This window comes from Centrocercus urophasianus, unplaced genomic scaffold, assembly GCF_019232065.1.
Source record: "Centrocercus urophasianus isolate 14NV4802_14NV808 unplaced genomic scaffold, USGS_Curo_1.0 seq_15, whole genome shotgun sequence".
In the NCBI taxonomy this organism is placed as follows: Eukaryota; Metazoa; Chordata; class Aves; order Galliformes; family Phasianidae; genus Centrocercus; species Centrocercus urophasianus.
The window spans coordinates 7,303,202-7,328,746 of record NW_024884697.1 but is presented as its reverse complement, the minus strand read 5'-3'; the positions used below and the strand labels follow the sequence as shown (position 1 = coordinate 7,328,746).

The 25,545-nt window shown below is 38.9% G+C and overlaps 1 protein-coding gene across 4 annotated transcripts in view; it reads right to left on the bottom strand.

Moving 5' to 3' along the window:
* Window positions 1-9,199: 9,199 nt before the first annotated feature.
* The window catches only part of SEMA3D (semaphorin 3D), a 139,871-nt gene continuing 123,525 nt past the window's right edge, over window positions 9,200-25,545 (bottom strand). For all 4 annotated transcript variants that reach the window (XM_042815704.1, XM_042815706.1, XM_042815707.1 and 1 more), the window contains exons 15-18: window positions 24,936-25,093; window positions 22,831-22,895; window positions 20,589-20,728; window positions 9,200-10,732 (exon numbers count right to left, since the gene is read on the bottom strand). In XM_042815704.1, coding sequence (XP_042671638.1) covers window positions 10,319-10,732; window positions 20,589-20,728; window positions 22,831-22,895; window positions 24,936-25,093 — 777 coding nt within the window. In that variant the 3' untranslated portion in view covers window positions 9,200-10,318. The remainder of the gene's footprint in view (window positions 10,733-20,588; window positions 20,729-22,830; window positions 22,896-24,935; window positions 25,094-25,545) is intronic.

Genomic DNA, 25,545 nt, shown 5'->3' with positions numbered 1-25,545 from the left:
TTCATGCCATAAGTAGTTCCCAAGTGTGGCTGGTTTTGTTTCTATTATATATTGATTGCTCTGAAAGTAATGTCTCCTCTTTATTTCCACGAAAAGTACAACATATATAAAGAGCATGATACCACTGTTTGATAGAGCAAATTGTCAGCTACACAGCACAATTTTTTTAATATAGTCACTACCACTTGCTATACATTTTCACCAGTGATGAACAAGAGATTGCATGCTGCGCTCATAAATATTTGCACGAGCAGAGCTGACCCACAGCAGCTGTAATAGCATGATTGTTGGGAAAATGTTGCACACACAGTCCAACTTCCACTGTGCTCACATCCACTGTTCGGTCTCCAGAAGCATTCCATAAGCATCAAATAGTGTCAATGGGTGTAATTATTTCTTCCACCTAACAGGAAGTAGTGGTGCTTTTTAAAAATATACTAGACCCTACTAGATACATTTTCATCTTTGGAATCAGCAACAGCAGTTCTCACAGAGTGCAGTGAGTGCAGGCCGTAGGTATATTCCAGTTATACCATCCATACCTTCCTTAACTTAAAAGCATTTTGGAAAATATAAATTAAAATACACTCTGAGCATTAATTCGTATCAGATCAAGAGGCAGAAAATCTAGCCTTTAAACTATTAAGGGAGAATTTTCACTCTTTCTTGTTATCTTCTTGCAACTTAGCCTGTAATATATCTGGAAACCTGCTCTTCAGAAAGCCTTCATCTATTGATATGCTTTGGGGAATGGAGCAAAATGTATATTACCCAAAGTAGGCATTACTTTGATTCCATAACAAAATTCTGTGTTTCCTTAAATAATAAACCATCATGACAATGGCCCTCATGTGAATATTTTTAAAAAGGCTCCTATGTGCCCAAGCTGTCAACTTCCAAAGCTAAAACAACAGTTTCAGCTCTACAAATGCCAACACCTGTGCTCAACTTGAAATCACTGAGAACAATCCCAATCATGGAGAGAAGTGAGTCTATTATGTGTTAACAGATGCAGTCCAAACACTGAGTGGCTGTGCTTGTTTTCTTTATGAGTGAAAAAAAAAAAGAAAAAAAGTAAACAGAAAAAAGAAAAGAAAAAAGAAAAAAAAAAAACACAAGAAAAAGTAAAATATAAGAAACAAAAAGTAAAATGTAAAGAACAACAACAACAAAAAGAAGAAAAAGAAGGAAAACAAGAAGAACAAAAAGAAAAAGAAAAAGAAAAAGAGAAAAAGAAAAGGAAGAAGAAAAAGTGCAGCCAAGTTTTCATAAAAGAATGTTATGGACCACACCTACTTGTAAGTAATAAGCAAGAAAGGAGCAGCATGCTCTTTTTTACTTTCTTTTCTGCATGTGAACAAATATTTAATACTGGAAGATATAATTGCACTGTAATTGCAACACTCATAAACGTAAAAACTGATAGCCATTAGTATTTTAATTGTAAGGTAAAGAATCAAACTTTGTGTAAAGTCAAAGTTTGTCATTTCCTGCCTTAACAACACTGAAGTTTCATCTAGCAACTCTTAAAAATGCTCACCGAATTTTTCCATCATACATTCAGTTTCAAATTGTTCTAAATAGTTTTACTCAAAGGAAAACAGGGAGATAATGTGTACTAGCATATCATAAATTCTGTGCTGCTGTACATTTTCATCCAGTTTTTGAGGAGAATTCTTGCAGAAATGTGCCTAGGAAATGCACTCTCGTTCTGCACTATTGCAGTTATTACTCTGTGTGTAACTACATGAACCCCATAGTATCGTCTACACTATATTTTACTGTGCAGAAGTATAAATGATTATGAACAGACTGTTAGCTCCCAGTTGCTTGTTTTCACAGCACATATGGATTCTGTGTGTGAACACATCCCAGAACACTTCCCATGATTTGAATCATGAAGGGACAGATTTTACCTCATATCTCTTACTTTAAGCACAGACTTCCTCAGCTAACAGCACTTCTGGTTTCCAATAGCCTGGAGAGAGGCACCACATGCTGCAAAGAGAGGAGCAGAGATTGCTCAGTAAGCCAATCAGTTCTGGAAAAGTGTCAGAACAACTGCAGCAGAACTTGTTTGCTCATTCCCGAGACTCATCACTAATTGTCTTGAAGTTTGACCCTGCTAAATCCTTACAGAGAAAATGACAGATTTCAGCTTAATTAGCTTTTGTCTCTGTGAGGGCACACAAAACAGTGCTGCATAGAAGTTCATGCTGAGTTTCAGAAGGGAGCTGAAGAATTTATTTCTTATACTCATCTCTGCTAATGAGCCTGGGTAATCAGGCAGCCTGCGCAGAGCATCTCTGCTCCTGCAGGGGCTGAAAGTGCTTTACCAGCTGGAGGCTGGACCAGGGCTGGGACATGCTGGCAGAATTCCCACTTACTTCAATGGGACCAAGATTGATCCTACATGAGACATTATCAAATACAGCCACCTGTGGGGAGGGAGTAGGGGAACCCAGCAGCTGTTTAGCAGTGCACAGGAATGCAGAAATGAGAGTTCAGACTCAAAAATGAAGAATACCATATCCAATTGCAACTGCAGGTGGAATGGAGGTAAGCAGAAGGCTATTGCCGCAGTTGGGATTCGGCATCAGCTTTCAGGCCAGCAGTACCTTGGGACCTTTCTCAGCAAAGGGTCAGAAGCATCGAGGTCTAATGGACACAGCATGGGATTGGGAAGCAGACATCCTTGAGTGCACCAATGTGGATGTCCTTGGGAATGACATGCTGACCGTCTGCTAACAAAATACCCTCCTTAGCCTTTAATAAATCCTGTGAAACACAGGGGGCTGCACTGAAGGCTAGAAAAGGAGCTGGGCCAGTGAGCCTATTTGTTTCCCGGCCTAAAGACTTTCAGAAATTTTTCTCTTCTGTAGCCACATAGGGAGGTTACGGTACTTCATTAGAAAAACGAAGAGCCCTTCCCTCTCTCCAGTTATCCCACTCCTGAAAACACTCTGAGGAGGCTGGAAACAGTCCCTTAAAGCCAAAGTGTTCCTGAAGCTATCCAAGAGGAATAGACTTGTCTCGAGGGCATTGTAAAAAACAATGACAGTGCAGTTTTTAAGGATGGCAGTAGTTGCTAATAATCTATAAATGTATGCATTAAAATGCTATTATTGAATTTAAATTAATAAACATAGGCTTGTCTAGTATGTATTGCTTTGCACATATTAATCCAAATAACTGAGGCCCATGGGTTCTTGAAGACATTTCTATCGATTTACTCTGTTGGTCATAAGCCTGTTCTCTACGAAGGCTAAAGCTTGAAAGCCCTTACACAGGCACAGCTTCTAAAGTACATTTTAGGTTACTTGCTTTAACATCCAAGGCAATTCATTTCCATGACATGATGCAGGTTTTGCTTCTGTAAAAGCTCATATTTTACTCTGTAGTTTGACATAAATTTAAAAAATAAGCCAAAACTCAGAACTTGTTTTTTATTAAAGTTCAAATTAAATATACATTATTTCACCCATTTTTGTGTATAAGATTGAAATCTCAGTAAAACAGCAGGCATGGCAAACACAGCTTATTATTAGTCATAAGTGACAGTTATCATTTTAACTCATTTAGCTGCAGCATTTACAAATAGATACACTTCTCAAAATGTTTCACCCATATAACTCTACAGAAAGTTACATTACAGAGTGAAATTCAACCCCATTCACAAGGTCAGACCAAGTATCCTTATGTCTTAGGAATTAAAAAAAGGCATATGGCATATAATTCTTATGCAGGGCTTCAGAAGGAGTGATGAATTTCACCTTAGGAGAAAATGTAGTCTTTATTGGTCAAACGTGAAGTATTAATCATAATCCTTATCACCAGTGCATTTAGTATGACTTTTCATTTTGGAATTTGGAGATACGCTTTTATAATCTCTTCCTTTCTTCCCAGCCAGTATATATCCTGAGATAGCCACTGGGAGAGGTGGAATGGAGACACATGCATCATCCACAAAAAAAAAAAAAAACAACAACCAAAAACATTTGGAGATAGTTTATTCCAATTTGTATTTTCATAGATTTGTATCTAGTTTTTATAGCTGAAATATGTTGACAGACACTATTATAATGTAACTATGATTGTTGTAATTCATTTCTATGGATTAAGTTCACAAAAGAAGACGTGAGCATTTTTTGATGCTGCCTCTTTTTAAAATCCTTTTAAAATGCTGAATACACATAAAAATATGAAATAGCTTTCACTTCCACATAGAGCTTCCCCACCTTTTCCTGATCTGTCAGATCTGAAAGCAGAGATATATTAAATAATAAATTAAGAAAAAATATTTTCATTATGAAAAGCAATTTAATATATAAATTTTAAGTAAAACATGTTAAAATATGAAAATAAATTTAGAAAATATAAATTTGTGAAGTCCTGTTAATGTATTTGTGTTTTCATATTTCTGGCAAGTGACAAATAACAGAACTAATAACTAATAACTAATAATAAATAATAATCTTAGCATTTTCATATTTGTTTACAAATACAAAAAGGCAAACTGAACTACATAGAAAGGAAAGGATGAGAATAGGGAAAGGGAATGAAAAGATGGGGAAAGGGGAAAAGGGAAAGGGGAGGGAAATGGGAAATGCAAGGGAAGGGAAAGGAAGGCAAGGGAAGAAAAGGCAAGGCAAGGCAAGGCAAGGGAAAGGAAGGCAAGGGAAAGGAAGGCAAGGCAAGGCAAGGCAAGGCAAGGCAAGGCAAGGCAAGGAAAGGAAAGGAGTTATTCTGTATCTTATAGAATATGAAGAATCTTATGCTTTAAAGAACAAAATACTTTGATTTTAAATTGAGCACTCACATACGTAAAAAGCAAAAGGAGAGCTCTAATTAACAGTCCCAAAAATCTCGTTTGTAAATGCAAGCCCATCTGGTCTCTAAATTACCTCACAGTATTTGGTTTACATCTGCAGCTGAATGCAAAAGCTGATGCTTGGGAAAGTCATTGTCTGAAGGCAAATTGTGATACTTTGGGGTGGTAGGGTGGTTTATAAGCCAAAGAAATACCAGATCCTGCAATATTTCTCCACACAGAGGCAGTTACCTGACACAGAAGTCTTTCAGAGGCAGGAGACAACGAGTTTAAGTCATGGGAAGGAAAATCAAAGAACTAAATAGGTTACTCCAAAAGTAATTTCTCTTGTTTATTATCTTAGGGCAGTGAGTTACTGAAACAGGTCACCTTGCGTTGTGATGGATACCTCGTCCCTGGAGATGTCCTGGGCAACCTGATCCAGTTGTGGTGTCCTGTTCATTGCTGGGAAGTTGGACTAGATGTCCCTCAGACGTTCTTTCCAACTCTAAGAATTCCGTGATTCAATGAATTATGTCAATAGAAACTACAACAGATAGGAAGAGCACAATAACACTTTTTCTTAGAGCAAATTCTCAGCTACAAAACACTATTTGTCAACACTGCCACTGCCATTAGCTATACATTTCTTCCAGGAATTAACGACAGCTTGTATGCCGCACTCCTAACAAACTGCATCAGTGGTGGTGACCCAGTGTAGCAGCTGCTAGTGCTGAAAACACAGCACCCACCATCTCACTGTGCTCACATCCACTGTTTGGTCTCCATAAATATTCAGCAAGTGTCGATGAATGTCAATGGGTGTCATTTTTTCCACATGGAGGAGCTGAATGACACACCTTTGCTCCATACACACTTCCCTGTCAGGTGTCATTTAGTCACACATGCTTTTTTTTCCAGTCTAGTGTTCACTAGACTGGAATTATTTACAAGCCTTGAAAACTGGATTACAGTCACAAAGAATGTCACACTATCTAGTTATACAAGCCTAGTGCAGGGTAATATTAGCAACACGATGATAAAATATTACAATAGAGATCATTTTAAGATTTTTAAAATGTAACAAAATATTAGAGAGACAGGTGGGCTTAATTTTCTATTTATGCAGATGTCATTCCTCAGATCTTCATTCCTCAATTACAAGAACTAGGCAAATACATGGTTCAGAGCAGCACACAGCTTTGGCTCTTTGACTACTAGACTGGAACTACGGTATAATCTCCCTAGACCATGATTCAGTTTCAGTAGGCTTTTGATTTTCGCTTTCAGTGGAAGCCAATCTGAATCTTAACACTTGAAAATCACATTTGTCTTTTGCAATTACCCTCTGTTAAAAAATGAACATAACACATTTGTGTATGTCCTGCTATACACATATGCTCATATAAAAAGACTTTAGTAAAATCAATTTGCTTTACTTGTTATTAAATGTTGAGACATTATTATGAGACACGTGGGCTCATTATGTGAATAACTGAGCAGTAATAACAAGCAGTAGTTAGTTATCTGAAATATTAAATGTAGATCAATACCTGTAATGGTTAGATTAAATGCTTCCTAGCCTTTTAACTGTAGGGATTTTCTGATCTCAGAAGCATGTGAAGATGCAGCCTTTATCCTAATTACTTCATTATGAGTGACATGAGAACCAGATCCAAAGCCTACTTATGAATTGGAAAGAATTCAGGTTCTGAGATATCTCAAGCTAGAGTAGGTTTAACTGCTTTAAGAGAAAAGTATTTGCTTATGGCATGAAAACACATTCACACCTGTTGTCAGAACAGTTTCCAGTAATTCAACTTGTTTATCACAATAAGTGTTAATACTTTATTCCTTTTTCTGCTAATCACATTTTCTGTTTTATTTTAACTGACTACAAGATCTCTACAGAGCTTAGAGCCCTGTTGGGCTTTAAAGATTATGTCAGTTTTCAGTATTTTTATAACTAGAGCTCACATTGTGCTGGTTATTCTAGAAAACTGTTTAAAACCACTGCAGTCAAGCACTGGCCATCTTCTGAAGCAGGGTCAGTGGCAATGTTTTGTTGAAAGAAAGATAATTTATTAATAATTGGACTCCTGGTTGAATACATTTGTAAACAAATATCCATGTTGTATCATATGCACTAAGGGATCTGTTTAAAAACTACAGTGGAGGCAACTTTTTTTCCACCATGGACCAAAACTTTGTTTAACTTCACTTTTATTGTGCTCTTGCAGGAGGCAAGGCTCTGTTTCATTTTAACTATGAGCCTGCTGTGGCTCATAGTACTGCTCAGAGCAGCCCAACAGATCTCCAAATCATCACTTTGAATTTTAGGCAGGTTTTGGTTTTAGCCCTTAACTATACGCAAGATTAACTTTTCTGAAAAGAGAAAGATCATTTCTGATCCTCTGATGGTCTAGTTTCTGGATGAGTTAATCCTCTGCACCTCAGTCTGGGACCTCAGTTTGCAGAAAAAAAAAAGCATGGCTCCTCCTGGGTTTGCATTACAGAATCCTGCCTAACAAAACCTGTCTTCAGCAGTGATCAGTGATTGATCCTGCTCACCCCCTGATCCCCAACATCCTTTGGCCACCTCGCGCATATAAAATCCACTGAGCATAAGAAGCTGTGCTAGCCCTGACAGCTTTAGGGCACATCTTATCCAGTGTATCAAAACACAGACTTTTATCTGTGCAACATTATTAAATATTTTCCCTGGAGTGGCATGAACCCAGTACAGCCAACTGCTTTGGAGGATATTGAATTTTTCCCCCATAATGGAAGTGTCCTTATATCTCTCTTGGGGTTTTATGCTACCCAGACTGATGAGGTCATTTCTTTAAAAAGAATCTCATTGCAACAACATTTGAAATAAAAGAAATGAAAGTTGTTTTTTAAGGGTAATAACATTTTAATTCAAGCATTAAAATCTACTGCTCCCAGCACTGAGAAATTAGTCATTCAGGATTTCTACTAAAGTCAGCGTGGGGGTTTCATTCGTAGAATACATGCCCCCAGTCATATCTAAACATAAATTAAGTGATTTAGTTTTCATGGAGGAGAAAAAATAACATGGAAGAGAGGAACTGATTTGATTTTAAATAAACATGAGATGACAGTTGTCTGAAATGCCGTAATTAAAGTACTGTGTCACTGCTGGAGAGAAGAGTAGGCTCTTTGTCAATCCATGTAAACCTAGACCATGTGTTATTCCATAGTCTTGCTGTGATTCCACACATTTAATTAATGTTTGAGTCAGAGAAATGGGACTTAATGGACTGATAAAAATCTAATAATAATTGTACAGGTTCTGTATTATGACATCACAAAATTCCAGCCAAGAATATTTGAGTATCCCAGCCATAGGGTTCTTTACATTTAGTAGTTTTATAGCCCCCCAAAACTTCCTTTTAGTCTTAATCAGCCTTAAAATCAAGGTGCTCAAAATGACGAGCCTCCCGTGTTGCAAAAGTGTCAGAAAAAAGTTCTGGGCAGGTGTTCAAAGTAGTGTACTCCTGGGTAGTGTCTTCAGCATCAGTCTCTCTGCTAATTAAAAGTCTTGAGATGAGAAATTCCCTCTTCCTCACAGACATGTTTTACAATATTAGCACTCAGTCCTATACACTATCAAAGCATTGCATGCATGCTATCTAATTTTTCCTAATTAACTCATATATCATATCCTTTTTTTAAAAAAAAGTATCTAAAATTAATGACATACAGTATCACCAGCTTTTATACAACACATGCAAATGCAACTTTCAGGTGTAACAGGAAGCGTGGGTAAACTGAGATTCCTTTCTGAAGTCTGATGCACACGTTGCCATGTCTGACTTTCAACAGAAAAGAAATGAACAGTGATGAAAATGGTATATACATAGTTATCAACCCAGGACTAAATGCATGCGCAAACATCAACATGGGTAAAGGAGAACCTACAATTTCCTGAGCAGCGTTCTCAGTTTCTTAATGAGGTGCTCACCAATTACATGGGTTTCCCACAGACTTTGCTCTCCAGATCGGTAGAATGCATGAGAAATGAGTAAAGTCTGTCATTTTGGTATCCATCAAAGCTCTCTTCCATGTGAAGAAGTGGTTAATTTGCCATTTCACACTCAAAAAGGCATGAAAGGCAAAATGGAGGGGGTTAGCTGGAAGAGGAGAGAGGGGGGCTGTGACTTATGAGAAAAGACAGTAGGCCTGATTTTGAGCTTATGTTTGTTGCTGCATATCAGGAATAAATTCAGTGAAACCGTGATGATGTCAACTAGATAAGAATAAGGACACGGTTTTTTGTTTATGTGAAAAGATTTACACTATTACAACCAAAATACAAACTGAGGCACAAGGAACACTTTACAAATGGAATCATAGTACATAGCATATTTCTAACTTACAAGTTTTATTTACACATGGACATCTCTTGTTTTATTTATTTATAATAAAAGTATCAATTCCAACAAGGCAAATTTTCAACTTAAAAATACATAAGACCTCTGGGAGAAAATCCCAAAGAATACACACATCTGAGGAATGTCAGCTCTGTGTCAAGAGCACTGGTCTCAGTTACTAAATATCTTCCCTCATCGTCTTTTGTTTTAGCATTCTTGTTGTCTTTTATTTTTCTTTTCCTTTGCATAAAATGAGGCTAGCAAAGGGCCAGAGATACAGCCAGTGAGCAACATTTAGAGATATGAGAGAGGCACAGGCAAGAATCCCATTATTTGTTAATAGGATTTGTGCACATACCTCCCACACACCACTTAGGAAATTTACTCCCAAGCATCTCAGTGGCAGTTTCAATTAGAGTCAACATTTCATTTCAGCAGATGGACTGCAAACTGATGGCTATCAAACTCAAATGAATAAGGCTTGATAATTTCCCTCTCTTAAACTATGATTATGCTTTCATTTTTTTTTTATTTTTTTTTTTTTTTTTTTAATGGGAAAAATCAGTGTTGTCCCTAAGCCAGTACTTAATTTGATTTTTTGCTGAGCCCCTATGTGCTAGCAAACCCCACCCATGTGCCTGTATAGAAGCCCAATGGGTAAATTAGTGGGTATTTTTGCAGATCTGTCACACATTTCTACCATGCTTCTTATTAAGAAAGATGCCAAAGAACTACGAATACATCTGCCCTCTCCTGAAATGGAGCCATGTCTGGGGTGGAACGTGGCAACAGATATTAACATGGGAACATGGATACTAAATCCTATGTGAAAATTATGCAGAAAGTAGAGAACACAGCTCATGTAGCTTCAGGCTATCCAGATTAGCTCAAAGTGTACATCTTTTCTTTTTAATGAAAGCATTTGGAATTATTGCCTGGTGGGTGGCTCTCCAATAAGGTATCAAACCCCATTGTACATTCATGTACAAATTAATAGCAATGATGAGTTATTTCAATAAGAAGCAGTACTAATTCATAAGCAAGATGCACAAAAACAAAACACAGTATTTTTTTCATGGAAAGTGTCCTTTCTTTAAATAGTGTTTGCAAACTATGTGGATGGTGGCCTGGCTGGCTCATGATGCCTTCGGTTTCGCTTTTTTTTCATCTCCTGCACATGCTTCCATTTGGCACCGCCTTTGTTTCGCTGTCGCCGTTTCTCCCGGTGCCACATCTGTTCACAGTACTCATCCAGGCTAAAGCTGGGACTGCTGACGAGCTGGATATAGTCCTTGTACCTCAGCCGGGACTCTGTCAGCAAATCCCTCACCCGACCCTCCTCATCCTCAGTTTTCTGGGTGCTTTCCATTTGCCCATTCTCAATGACATTTAAATTCAGCTTCACAATGGTGTGGATGAAGGTGTGCTCCTGGGCTTTGCAGAAATAGGCTCCTGCATCCCTTCTTTGCAAGCTGCGGATCAGCAGCCCGTGCTCTGTTTTGATGATCCTTTCGTCTGCCTTCAGCTGTGGGGTTGGACAGAGAAGAGTGTGATACATTAATGTCATCACCAAATACAGAACACATATTCACTGCAATACAAAAGTGGAGGCAAGGTAGAGTTGGTACAAAGCACACCCATCCCATGATGAGATCCTCAATTTCTGAGTTTCTGCTACTTACTACATCACCTGCATCACTGACATTTCAGCATGCAGTATTAAAAGATAAATGCTGTACAACTGAAAGGACAGACAGTAGCACTCATCACACCAGAATGCAATAGATAGGCTGTATTCTCCATGGAAGAGCAGATGTGTAGCACCATAAATCCCATTTGTTTTTTAACTTTTTTTTTTTTTTTTTTTCCCAAAGTGTCTGTAATAATTCCAGTATAGGAGGGTGCTTGTATACCTGGAATAATCTGAGATACTATTGCACTGAAAACAACTACCACTGCTGATTTTTAAAATGAAATGCTTCAATATTCTGATCAACCCAATCTAGCTGTAGATGTCTCTGTTCGTTGCAGGGGAGCTAGACTTGATGACCTTTAAAGGTCCCTTCCAACTCAAATGATTGTGAGTCTGAATCTCTGATTCTATAATTTTTATCTTCATCAGCTGCAGTTTATAAAAGGAAGCCAATCCTATCTCTAACTCACTATGACATGACTAAAAGTTCCCAGTTAGTTTAGATGACAACAACCCAGTGCAATTCTAAGATCCATGAAGAAGAACCTTACGGGGGAGAGGGGGGAGGGGGGGGAGGGGAAGAAAAGAAAAAAAAAAGAGCTCAAGGCTGTTAATGTAGACATGCAGTTTCATTTACAAATGCAAGTATTTCCAAAAACATAACGCAGTATGACATGTTATAAAATAAGGTGCCCCTTAGAGTAATAACACTGTAAGTTAAGTGATATATCTGTGATCTGAAAATGATTTCCAAAATAACCTAACTCTGAACTAAGCTAAACTAGTGAAATAAAATAAATAAATAAGGTGAAAAACAGGATGGAGCACCGGGCACCAAAGTATTTTTGCAGCTGGGGAACACAGAAGATAAGTGCTTTGCCAAAGATCATACGAAGATTAGTATCAGAGGTAGAGGCTGAAAGCAGAGCTCCAACTCCCAGTGTCCAACACCTTTGAAAACGATTGTGTTCCACCAGAGCTTTTGCCACTCGATGTGCTGCTGCCGCACAGAGGCCGCAGCCCACAACTACACCAAAGGTGCCACTTGCTCATCCTGCAGCAAAACCAGAGCCCTGAGCAGAGCCTCAGCGCTGCCGGTGGTATTGTTATGATGTAGAAAAACTCCATAAGACTGAGTACTGGATTTAAAAAGCAGGGTGGGGGCAGAGAGAACCAACAAAGAATCTGGAAAATTTCCCAGAGTGCACATCTGACCCTCCAGCAAACTTCAGAAGATGAAGATCATGGAGGCATAAAGATGACTAAATTAGATTTATTCACAGTGGGTAAGCTACACACTGTTTCTTTATGTAAAAAATCTGCACATGATTCTCTCCTCTACTCCATGGGAAAAAATGTATTTATACATATGATTCTCCATCTGTTATGATTCTAACTCAGTGGTACTTTTTCGTAACAGGGTCTCTCGGAGCAAAGAGAAGGCTGAGATGACCTCCCAGGGCTTTTTGCTTTTCTATTTTCTAATATTCTATTATAAGAACTCTGGAAGAATTAAAGTCTTTCAGAGACCATTTCAAGATAGGCAGAAAAAGTGATACACATGTATCTAAATGAGACATCCTCATAGTAAGAATTTTCTGTGCAAGCCTGCATCAGCTACAACTGTCTTCAGAAATCTTTAGTTTAGATAGGTAGGTAAGTAGGAGGTAGATATGTAAGTAAGTAGACAGATATATGCCTGACTGCATCAGAGAGAAAAAAATCAAACACTATGAAAGCCAGTATTAGAACAAATCTCTAGCTGCCTATTCCTGTGGCCAAGTATTGTTTGGCCCCTGTCACCAGCTGATGGTGTTGGGTCTACCCTGAGCTTTAGATCCTTTGTTTGTAAATTGGATGTAATCATGACTACTGGCACCAGCAGGTGGAATCATGCTAATTTCTGCAAATTCCTGGAAAACAGATTATTTTCTGACAACAGGTGCTGCATGAGGACAAGCCATTTTTGATTTACTACACTGAGTTTCAAGCAGAGAAATCATGGTAAAGACAAAAGAGCAAACACAGAAGACAGGAGGGAGGCAAACTATAATAGAACATTTTTCCACCCGGAGAAGCTATAGCATAGAGCAGAGACTTCAATTTTATCAGATGGTTATATATATCCCAAGTAAATGTACTCTCCTTACAGTTACAGTAAAAACAGGAGCATAAAAGGCATAAATGAACCCAAGAATAAGTAGCTGTAGGCAGAAATATGTCTAGGGCAGGTGATTCTTTGTTGTGCTGTACTCCAGGAAGAGAAACAGGAGGAGCAGCCAGGAGGAAGTAATTGGATTGGCTGTTGAAATACGGCAAGGAAGCCACTCTTTTCTTTTGTCCAGACTTCTTATCAACAATGGAAAATCATACAGATCTCTACTTGAGGAATTTAAAGAAAAAGATGGAAAAGTGAAGGTAATTGGAAGACATTTGGGTTTCATAAAGCTTTGTGCAAAGACCCAGTTCCCACATTGTCTGAGTGAAAACAGGACAGATCTTTTTGAGCTCAGGGCTCAATGCAATTGCAGCAGTAGCATCTGCCTGTCGAGGCTCTGCCAGTATTGTAGTCTAGAGTGCCTTGACAGCTGTGCACCTCCTACCTTTGGAAGTGCTCCAGCTGGCTCTTTTGGCTGGCTGGGCACCAGGCCAAAGAGCCCTTGATAGTGCTTTGCCTATTTGCAGTGAAAGGAAGCCAGAATAATGGTAGATCTAGACTTGAAAATACGACTGGACCCCCAAGTCCAGCACCCTGCTACTCGTGACTGTTTACCATTTGTGTAGTGGCCATCCCTTTCAAGTTGTAAATATATTAACTGATGGAGTTGTGCCCCCCTGCATTGGCATACTGTAGAGAAAGCTAAGAGTCTGAATTGGCTGTGTCCCTTAATCCCAGCCCATCAGGAATCCTATTTCTAATGAAGCAGCATTCTTACACAATGTCCTATGTTAACCTTGGATATTGATTTATGGTGACTGTCACCTTCTTTTCTGGGCCTTCATTGTTCATTCCTTTCTTATCCTCTGGTAGGATGAAATTAGGGCTCTGATTTCACACGTATTGAGCAACACTTCATTATTGTTTTCCCTCTCACTTCACTTTTTGGTATCCTGTTTATGTTGTTTTACCCATAGGTTCAGAACTTTTCCTGTCTTTCCTCTCTACTTTTTCCCCCATAGGGCTCTGGAGTTTCATAAACACCTGGCATTTCATTATTTGGTAGTAGATCTTTAACCTTTCGCTTGAATGCTTAATGTGCTCTTTGGTTTCTGAGCTATAGATGTAAAACATATTTTATTAAATTTTGAGAGGGGTAAAAAGACTAGTTAGATAAAATACATCATTTTATTTTGTTCAACTATGGATCCATTTTTCCCCCCAGATATGTTATAATCAATAGCTCTCCTTAAATATTTATAAGTAGGGTTTAACAATTCAGAAGCACAAAGGCTTTGTTCATAAAAGCTTGCTGACATGCTTAAATTTGAGCATACAATAAAAATTAAACAGGAGATAAATAGTTTTGTTCGATAGGGAACCAGTTGTAAACCACAAAAAATGAAGCAATTGATTACTATTAACTTCCTTCTCTTAGTAGATTTTCTTAGCAGATTTTTGACTGTATTTTGAAGGTAAATTGTATATGGTAAACAGTTTTCTTAAAACCACACTAAATAAAGTATAGCACATGCTATGTATGCCGGCAATATTTGACAAAGGAAAAATATTTCCATGCAAATCAAATACTCAATTTTCACAAACTGATTTAACAATAGAAGAAAAACAGCCATTGCCAATAATAATGGCAAATCTTTAAACAATCAGTAAGTTGGAAAACAACCAAGGATTTGAAAGTGCTGTGGCACCAGCTTAGGTCAATGCCTTTTGTCCTTTGCTAATGATGTGTTTAGATAGCTCCCTCTTTACAAATAATTCACATGTCAACTCCTTCACAGTTAAAACACTGCACCTGTCTGGGAGAAGAAAGTGGCTTCAAAGCCTGCCTTCCCTCATTAATCACCATGTAAAAAAATGTTTGAGGTAAAGCTGGTCTAATCATGGGTTAGCAGCAATCCCTGAACTAATTGAGAGGAGGAGAAAAGAAAGTAAGGAACATTTGCTGAGAATTCGCATTTGACTTTGTTTTCCTATTGTCTTCCTCATCCTTCCATTTGACTGGAAATAACGATCACTGTTTTTGGTGGAATCATTATTTTATGTAACTTTGTTTCTCTTTTCCTGGTAAACTAATCATATAATTCCAACACAGCTGATAATTTCTCTATTTTTTTTTTTTTAACATCTCTTTTTATTTACTTAGAAGCCACAGGAAAAATGATGAGGGTGCTGTTGGTACAATGACAAGACGGAAACACGAGTCCTATTATTCTCAAGATGATGTTAATTTCTCATTCTAAGACTAATTTTTAAACTCTTATTCCCCAGTATATTCAAATCAAAGCAGAAATATCATTTTATATAGCAGTTCAGATTAACACCTTTTTTCTCCTTTAGGAAACTGTCAAAAATATTAGTCTTACTTAAAAATCTCAAGGTATTATAAAAAAATTTTTAAAAAGCCACGCAAATGAGTCATAATAGAATAAAATAGTGAAAGCTTGAGAGTTATAATTAGTCCCTAGTCTGCAGAATAAATTTATTTTCTCTCTCTTGATCTGTTTCTTATCAACCCAAGACTTAAGTGCATGTCTGCTGCACAAACACTGCACTGAACTTCATTCCTCTGACAGAGGGTACTACTGGAAACCCACATCTTGGTGCCTGTTCTCTTCCTTACTCAGCTACTGTTTGACTTCTAGGCTTTAAGACTGACAATGAATCTATGGCCTTTCACCACAAGATGCTGCTGAGCAGATGTGTCACAATGAAACTCACAATCATCATGATGCAAAAATCTCCAGCCATACAAAGGTACGGAAACTTATGTCTCATTCACCAATGTACGCCCACTAAGGTCAAGTGAACAGGACACAGATCCCAAGTAACCTGAAAAATAGCTTAGTCTGGCTAAAATGTGGAATGGAAACATTGCATGGGTAGCCAAGTCACACTCTCGTGCCTCACTAGATGTCTTGTCCAAGGGTGGGTCACATTCATGTACCTGTCAAAACATCAGATGGTTGTTAAGCTGTGTCTGTCAGGAAAAACTACAGCCCAGTTGGTGGGGTAGAGATATGGGAAAGAGTGAGAACTGCTGAAGAAGAAGATGGAAGTTTTTTCTGCCTTTTGGTGGATTTATTTTCATTCCCGGTAATGAAAAGAGGAGGAAAGAGAGAGCTAAAAGTGATCCATGTCTATTCTGTCACTTCAGACCATATGGTTTGCTCTGTCCCCTGCGTGGAAGCACAGCAGCTTGGCAGGCCTGGAGCCCCACGAGGCTCAGAGTGAAGGCCAGCCTAAAGCAGGAGGTCTAATAGTTTCCAGAGCCACAGGGCACCAAAACTAATGGCTTTGCAGGGAGTCTTGCACTTGTTTTTTCTAGTCCTGACACCTATTATATACCTAATGCATAGGAATTCCAGGAAAAATAAATAAATATCAGAATTTAAGCTTCAGGAAACTACAGCACTTTAAGACATTATGAATAAATGACATTCCCACTTTTTTTTTTTTTTTTTTTTTTTTTTTTTTATGAACTCCAGTTGCCAAAATACTCTCCTTCATCTCAGTGACTAACCTTGCAAGCACAGGAACAAACATGATCAATTGCGTGAGTAGCACTAAACACAAAAGCACTAGATATTTGACTCCTGACCTTAAAACAGCCCCAGACTACAGGGAAATGTACTCCCACTGGCAGCAAAATGACCTGGTGACAGCTCCTGTACCACAGGAGATCCTGTCCCTCCCCACAGGTTGCTGTGGCTGGAAGTCACACTCTGAACCATGACCCACAGGGTGAAATGTCAGAGACATCCTGCTGGGCCCAGTGCTTCCCATCTAGTCTGGATTTTGCCCTTTTCCTTCCCTCAGGAAGCTGTAGTACATGTCAGGGGTAGCGCGTAGCTGTCTATTTGCAAAGCAAGGCTTAAAGACTTGCTGAGACATTGCAGTTACAGCCCTGGAACTAAAAGTCCATAACCTAAGTTCCAGGTGCACAGAGTCATTTGCAAAGCATGGTATCGTCATCACAATAAGTTACACGCTAAGACACGCACTGAAATAATGCACAGTGTTATTTGAGAAATCTGCTGCAGGAAGGGAGAGAGCAGAAAATATAATTGTAATGGGAAAAGTTATGGCGAGGCATTGGCTGAGCAAAGATCAAGCTACACGTTAAATATGACTACCCTGTTGTTGTTACATATGTTATTTCAGTCAAACTGAAGTATTTTTTGTAAAGAAAGTAAATTACTATGACTATCTTTGAATTTTCCAGGAAGTCTCCAAATTAAGTTCTAATACCAATGAGCTCATTTCCACTGATAAGCTAGATTTCAAATTAGAAAAACTGAAAACCTTAATTTAAAGATGCCCAAATTAAAAAGGGCTTAACATTTTAACCTGCAAATGCTCTTACTGCTTCTAACAGACTTCTTAGCATTTCTACAGATTGGGTCTTTTATTTAGACAGCCATCTCTGAAATTAGGAATTCAACTTCGGGCACATGCATTTGAAAACATTACATTCATAGATGAATATATTTACTTAAAAATATATCTATTTTTTTCTTCTAAAAACGAAATGTCTCAACATGGTGATTTGAAGTGTACAAGTTGAGTTTGCTCAGGATTAGTTCCTCTGGCAAAAATTAAGCAAAAGTAATGGCTGTACACTGTCTTTAAGTGATCTGATTCTGTAATTGTCAATGTGTACATATGCATTTATGCAAGCTGTAGTCTTCAAAGACTGCAGAAAAAAAAAAAAAAAATATATATATATATATATATACATATCTATATATAAGTAAACTAACAAAACCACCCCAAGGAGTTCCGGAACATGTGCTCCAACTTTTATTTTATCAAAGCCTGATCACAGAAACACTGCTATGGCTTTAGGGACAATATGTGGTAAGAAGCTATTTGCCTACTGTTAGCATTTATAATGTAGAAAATCTGTCTGCAGATTTCTTCTTCAAATTTTCTTCTAAATTTGCCTCAAAGGTTAATCTAGCCTTTTAGCAAAGCTTTACTTTTCTCATACAAACAGATGTCAGACTGTTTACACTTAGCAAGCCCAGTAAACATTGCTGTGGAAGGCTGCTAATGTGCAAAGATGTATGCTGTGTGCTTGCTGGAGAACCAAATGCCATCACACATATGCACACATTCCCATACTCCCTCTCTAGGTCACATCCTTGGCAAGTTGGGCACTTCTGCAGCATTGGAATTTCACTGTCTGACTTAGAAGTATTTGGAGAAATGTGGGAAGTAGGGGTACAAGCATTGTCATAACAAACATTTTAGAAATAGGAACAGTGGCAAAAAATGATATAGCCTTAAACTAAGCTATGTTATTTAAGCTTATAGCCTGCTATAACTTTGTTCAGAAGTCATCTTGACCTGAAGTTTGCTCTACAATCATACAAAAGAGAATGAATGATAACATGAACTCAGCTTCCTGACTTTCAGGTGCATACCTGACCCTGTCATTTAGGAGAAAATCAACTGATCTTTTTTTTCCTAAATTGACATGGGTAAAAGTCAGAAGCAGATCTTTATAAGATGCTTTCACATCTTCAAAGTACTTCTTCTTGTGATTTAGAAATATTACATTCTTCACAGAGACTTTTTCAAGCAAAGTTTTAGCTCTGAGAATACATGCTAGAGACGTAGTAAATTACTTCAAAAACTTGGTATAGTCTCCTCTGAACTTGACATAACTTACTGTTCAGAATAACAATAATATATACATATATACAGAGTACCTCCTTAAATACATTTTAAAATGAGTGTTCAACACATGGTTAGAATTAAGCAAATAACTCATTTCTCTGATCAAATATGTAATTTCATTTGCAAACGTCTGCCTTAGGGAAGTTGAGCACTGAATCTTCTTACAAGACACTTAAAGGTAAATCAATTAAAGCACAAACCATGAATGCCCATAGCTCTTTAAAGACTGATACACTTCTAGCTGGGTTTTCACTTCAACCATCTGTGGCTGAGCATGGTTGGCCTGCTGATCAAAAGACCACAATTTCTTTCCAAGTGTGGAGAGTAATGCAGGTTAGAGATGGTATTTCAAACCAGTAATGTCCTTCCTTTGATATTCAGTGCATTTTGTGGGAAGCATGTGTCTGCAAATTAATGAGATATTTATTCTCAATAGAGAAAAGAATCTTTGCCAATCCAAATCATGAGTAATAGAAGGGGTGCAAACTGAAAGCACTGCTGCATCATAGTCAACACACATTGTGTTTTGTGTCTCACTTGGAGACAAATAGAGGTGCCTTATATCCCCACACTCTTGCAACCTGGGCCAAGTCTCCACTTTGAGGTGGCCTTCTCTCTGGACACTTCCATGCTGCGGGCAATGCGTAGGGATAATGACATTGAGTCAGCTCTCACCTAGAGGTGATGCTTCCACGAGAACCTATTCTCACCTGCATCTCCCCAGCTTTCTACACTCAGAAAACCTCATGGGACACGTTATCACTAAGAGTGGAATACTGGTTGTGTGTTTGATAGTTCCTCTCATTTAAACTAATTTTGTCTCAGATGAACATTTAACGGAAAAGTGTGTCTAATACCCAGGAGGAGCTCATTTGAAAGGGCAGTTCTTTTCCCATCTCCTTCCCCGTTGCCATGGTTGCAATCATAGCAGTATTTGGCCTCAGTCACAAAACCATTCATGTACGAGAAAGGCTGTGAAGGTTTGAAATTTACTCAAACCCAGTCCAGATCAGTCCCAGCCTGTTGACCTTTTGGGCATGTAGGAGGGCCCCTTTGTCATTAGCTCAGAAAAGAATCCTCAGGACATTGTTCAAAGGGCCAAGGAGGGACTTGGAGGTTTTTCCAGGACTTCTCCACCAGTGAGGACTCCAAAACTGCCTCCTGCAGGAGTTAAGGGCTATCACAAATCTCACTGATTTCTACTTTGGGTGGAAGGTTCAGTTTTTTAGCTTGACATCTCTGCTTCAGTACAGAGTACCATTCCAGAAAAATCTTCACACTCAACAAGAAAAAAAGGAACAACAAAAAAGCTCTTACTAACTGCACAATGTATCCCTTCTCAGGGGAGACAGCAAGCCATACAAGGAAATTCTTAGCTGCAGTGCTTAACACTGTAAGGCAAAGCAGGCAGACACTAAATGGAATAGAGATTTAATTAAAGCAAAGGGCTTTGCACATACTTTTACCTGTAAAAGTAGTTGAGCTAATTACTGAACAAAAAGGCTTTATTTATTTTTAGTACTATCAGGGTTGTTTTTTACCACTGATAAAAGCCTGATTACTCTCTTTTCTTTCTCTCTTTCTTTCTTTCTTTCTTTAATGGAAGGAGCATGGAAGTAAAAATAAGCATCTAAATCTGCTTATGATCCAGTGCAAATGGCTTTTCTCTTCCCCACTGCATGCCCCAAATGGTGATACCAGAATGCTATGTGATACCTAAAGTGAGGCAAGGAAAAGTAAAACATCAGCTAATTCCAGTAACTCCTGCCTTTCAATGCTCAGCTGAATTCTCTATAGAGGAAACTTGCCTTGATGACTATAACTTACCTCTTCTCGATGCTCTTCTCCAGTGCGTTGAATATACCACCTAATAGAGGCTTGCTGGGACTTAGGAATACATTCCAGAAAAGTTGAATTAAATTCAATGCCAAAAATCACCTTTTCATCAGCAGTTTCATGACTAATGCCTGGAAAGCAAACATGGTACAGGAGATTAACCCTGACCTGGTTTTTAAAGCAATGGGAAAATAGCCTGATTCAGAACAGATGCTATAAGAGTGAGTGAATTATAAAAAAGCAAAAGGAAACTTAACTTTTAGCTTAAACTATAACTATGAGGATTTAGAGGCAGCTGCTAACCTTACTTCAGTGCAACTGTTTTTTAAGGAGGTCAATAAAATCTATATCGTGAACTTGCTCCATTGTAAAGTGGAGGCTTTCACATTTGAGAAATTTAAAATCTGACCTGTATTTTTCCTTTATGTAATGCAACTAGTAAACCTGAGAGAGACCTGGAGCAACTGCTACAGGTAGATTGTAAGGTCTGGTTTGTTCCTCCTAAACGCTTTAAAGGAATTGCAGGGTTAAAGTCAAGTTTGCCTCTCTTCAGCATAGTTTGAAATTCCACGTTAACATGTTTCAGACCAAACTGAAGTACACAAGCAGATCTGCATTCTTTCTTGACAGTTGGTAGACCTGAGCATTTCTAATCTCTGCAAGTCCATCTCTCTTTCCTTATTCATGTCTTATCTGCCTTATCATCAGACAAAAGCTGTTTCTTACACCCTGCAAATAACACAGAGGAAGGTGAAAGCAGTGGTGTCTCCTAAATCAAAAGTTATCTCAACAGTAAAATGGATACAGTTTTGGATTGTTTTTTATTTTTTTTCTATATAGTAAAAACATGTATGAGTGCTACAGAAATTCAAGCTCTCTGCATTAAATGCTTTTCTTTCATTTCACTGTGCCACAGAGATTTCTGTAGAGCCAAATAATTTCATGCAGCCAATGCAGTCTCTGGGACAGAATCTTATACAGAATATATCTTATAATTTAAGTAGGTTTTTGGGCCATAATGTTAATTACCACAAACAGCATAAATAAGCCAAGAGCCTGAAGTGGCACAGGTCAACTTTATGGTTTTATGGCACACAGGAGTTGTCCCCAGCTGGGTAAAATTTCTGTTGGGTTTGCTATATCATGGCAAAGGATTAATACCAATTTACACGCAAAGACATTTTACATTGTCTAGGAAAATTGTCTCTTCCAGTATCTCATTATCCTTCCAGGAAATTATGACATTGTCAGCCGTTCCTACTAGCATTTCTATAACCTTGAACTTTGCACAATCTCAGATACCTCTATTTCTAAAGCAGAAAGTGAAGAAATTCTGGCCTTTGGGAATGAACAGGAGTTTTGCCATTTACTTTAATGGAAATGAGACTTTTTTTACTATGTCTGCATGTACAGTCAGAGTACTCTATACTGTGCAGCGGAGTTAGGCTTTGATCCTGTGGTGAGCAGCTCTGATTTCTGCAGGGGCTCATGCCGAGATCTGCGGCAGGCATCCAGCACCACCACAGCATGAAAGTCACCAGAGATCAATAGAAAGTGGTGGCTTTTCTCAAATCAAAATTTGAGCACAACGATACTATCAATACTGTTTTGACTGGGTTGTTCACTTTAATAAGTGACTGTGAGAGCTCCAGACAAACCCAAACTTGGTTTTGAATGCTTTTCATTTATTTTACGCTGCCGCAGAGATTGCTGCATAACCTCAGGATTTCATACTGACAGTGCACACAGCAAGGAAACTGCTGCAGCTGCCAAAGGAGCAAGCCAGACTCCTTGGCATCCGAAAAGAGGGTGTGGGAAAAGGAGGGGGGAGCTGACAGGAGAGAGTGTATGCTCTTGTTAATAACAGGAGTACTTAAGCAGCAGCGGATAGAGGAAGTGGCTGCTTTGGCAGCCGGAGTTGGGTCTTGGGACTCGCATCCATGTGGGTAAAGGGGAAAAAAACAGTGTGTTCTGCTGTCATACCTGAGGGTTTCCCCGTGAGATCCCCCCTATTTCAGTATTAACAGAAGTGCTGGTGGCTGCTCAGGGTGATGTGTACGACATTTTTCTTTCCCTGGCTGGGTGCTGGAGATGGTGGCCCACAGGGGATCCATGGGTACTGGCCTGATCTGGCTCTCCCCTAACTATTCTGGCTCTAGGAGTTTAAGTGTGGGTTGAGAAAGGTATCTGAAGCACAGTGAAGACAGCTATTTTAATGATCCAAAATACTTACTGTCTTCCACATCCCAGCATTGTGCGATAGGGTCTCCATATTTGACATCTTGCCTTCTTGCTCTCCTATGGGAAAAGCATGAAAACTTGTAACACTTCAGGCATAATTGCTGGAATTCAACAGCAAAATACAGAGGAGTTCAGCAGATGTGGAGGCGCATTGCTCCCACCCTACAGCTGCCAATTACAGTCTAACTAAAACCAGCTTCACCCTCAAAGCGGCATGTGGCCTAGAGAGATTTGTACAATTGACATCAAGAGAAAGGGCCTGTGATTTGGGAAAACCACTGGGAGGGAAAAGGGAGAAAAAAAAACAAAAGAGAGAAAAAAGTCTTCCTAGAATAAATAATGTGCCATATAGTGAGAGGAAAAACCTGCTTTAAGAGTCTTATTAAACTTGCTCTAAGACACTACTCCAGATATGGGTGTCCTGGTGGGTGGACAGTATTGTAAATGTCTGGAAAAATCTTTCATGCTCCATGGCATGAAAAAGATCTAAGCTCCAGCAGGTCATAATAAAACTTGCGCCCAGCATCAGCTCAAGAACATACTGGCCAGTAAATCAACCACTAAAATGAAGGTAGAAAACTTATATTTTACTTTGGTAACTAACTAACTAACTAAATAAATAAATAATCCAAGAGTTATAAACATAAGTTTTTAATTTTTCAGTAGAACAATTGGAGACCCAGGGAGGAGCTCCCTTTCTCACGGTGACACTGAAGCAGGACCTCACATCTACAGTGATGCCTCAGCAGAATGGCTTCCCAAGACCAAGCTGTGGTAAAATCTGTAGGCATGATGGAAGCAAAGGCTGCTCAGTGGAAGAGAAATATCCAACTGATCTGCTGGAGGATTCCCAAGGCTAGTTGCACATCCCTCGTTTTGAAGTCACAGACTTTTGGCCTACCCACCAAAGGCACCAAATGAACATCCGTTGAAAAGTGTGGACCATCAATCTCTGTGTCCCAGCCCACTTCAGGCTTCAGCAAGCTTCACGAGTGACTAATTTTGCAGTGAGCCTGAAAACTTGCTTTTCTCCTTTCATTTATGCTTATCTGAATTGAGTTTGCTTTGGCTTTGAGGGAAAACACATAAAGTTCCTTGACACCATGACACAATAACCCATGACTCATTAACTTCAATGCTTTGTCTAATTGTCAGGTTCCAGTGCTGTAGCCCCTGAGGAAGAAAGTCTCATTCCAGAGCCTGAGCTCAGCCTGCAACCTCTGACCCTCTCTACAAGAATTACTATCAGGAAGGCTTCATGAAAAGAGGAATAAGGAGGCTGTGGACTCCAGTTTAATGAACCATCTCAGAACTCTGTCTAAATCAACTAAAATTCCAGCAGGCACATCCCAAGCTGAACCAACAGCTTAGGTACTGCATCACTGCAGCCTGTAGCGTGCTCTTCTTCCATGCAGATCCATGCTGCTGCGCTAGACGATGTGGACAGAAAGTTCAGATATAGCTTCTGTCGCTGTAAAAGCTGCTCCTGGCATGGCCCAGTTGCACTGCTTATATCTCTGTCTCCCTCTCATGGCTCAGATCACAAATATGACTTGAGAGAGTGAGCTGCTTTATTAGAGTTAGTTAAATCAGATAGGAAAAGTTTGTTTAGATCACAGAGCTAAATGCATTTCTTTTATTGAGTTGACTGCACTTCATTACTGATCACTCTAGAATACTAGACTGATAGTAAGGCAAACTGCTTTATAAATACAGTTGTGCACTGTGCAAAAAGCAAAAGTTTAAGAGAGGTTCTCATGTCTCTCTTCCACTGTCACAACTTGGTACTTGACCTGAGTATCTCATGCATTAAAGCACTCAGTATAAAAAAGGGAAGTGTTGGATTTATTATCTTAGTTGAAGAAGTCAAGTCACTGCCATACACACTTAAACAATGCTATGTTGTTTTCACATCTCTTCGAGCAGAAAATGTGAAACATGGCCAGAATTTGATCAAATTTTAAGGCCAATGACATGGTGGGTTAAAGTAGTTAAAAGAAAAAACTTAATTACAAAAAGTGGTACATTCTTACTGCGAAACTCTACAATTCTTGCAAGCAACAAGATCTTTTACAGCATGTGGTAGTTTTTTCTTACCTTTTAGAAGTGGGGGCGTATCTGGAACAGGAGTTTCCATCCCAGGCACAGTATGGGTCTCTGGCAAGGCAGCAATCTGCACAAGCCTTCCCATACGTGTGACATCTGTGCAGAGAGAGCTGAACCAATCCATCCCTGGAACCAATGTACAATTGTTGCTGCAAATCAGGCAAAGCAAATGAATTAGGATCATTCTCCAAGTAGCCCGGTTCTTCTTCAGTACCACACTTGCAGACTTTCAGCCTTGCCTCAGATTTTTTAAAAAGAGAATTTCTCCTGCACTGTAAACTGTTTCTCAGGGCTCGGTGTGAACTGGGCAGTCCCCAGCAAACCCTAACGACAAAGGCACTGCTGTCTTGGAATGACATCAGCACTCAACACCCTTACACTTTTGGCTTTGTGCTGTGTCAAAAGTAAAACCACAGAAGCAGTGCATGGTGAGAGGGGCTTATAAGCACGTTTTTTTTTAAAAAGGGGCTGGCTAGCCATGATGTTATGAATCCGGGAAAAAGATGACTTTATGTGAATAAAATATCATCTTCCACTTCTGATGCTTAGGTAGTATGGGGACAATATTATTCACCTCTTCCCGGTGTGTGAGTGGATAGCT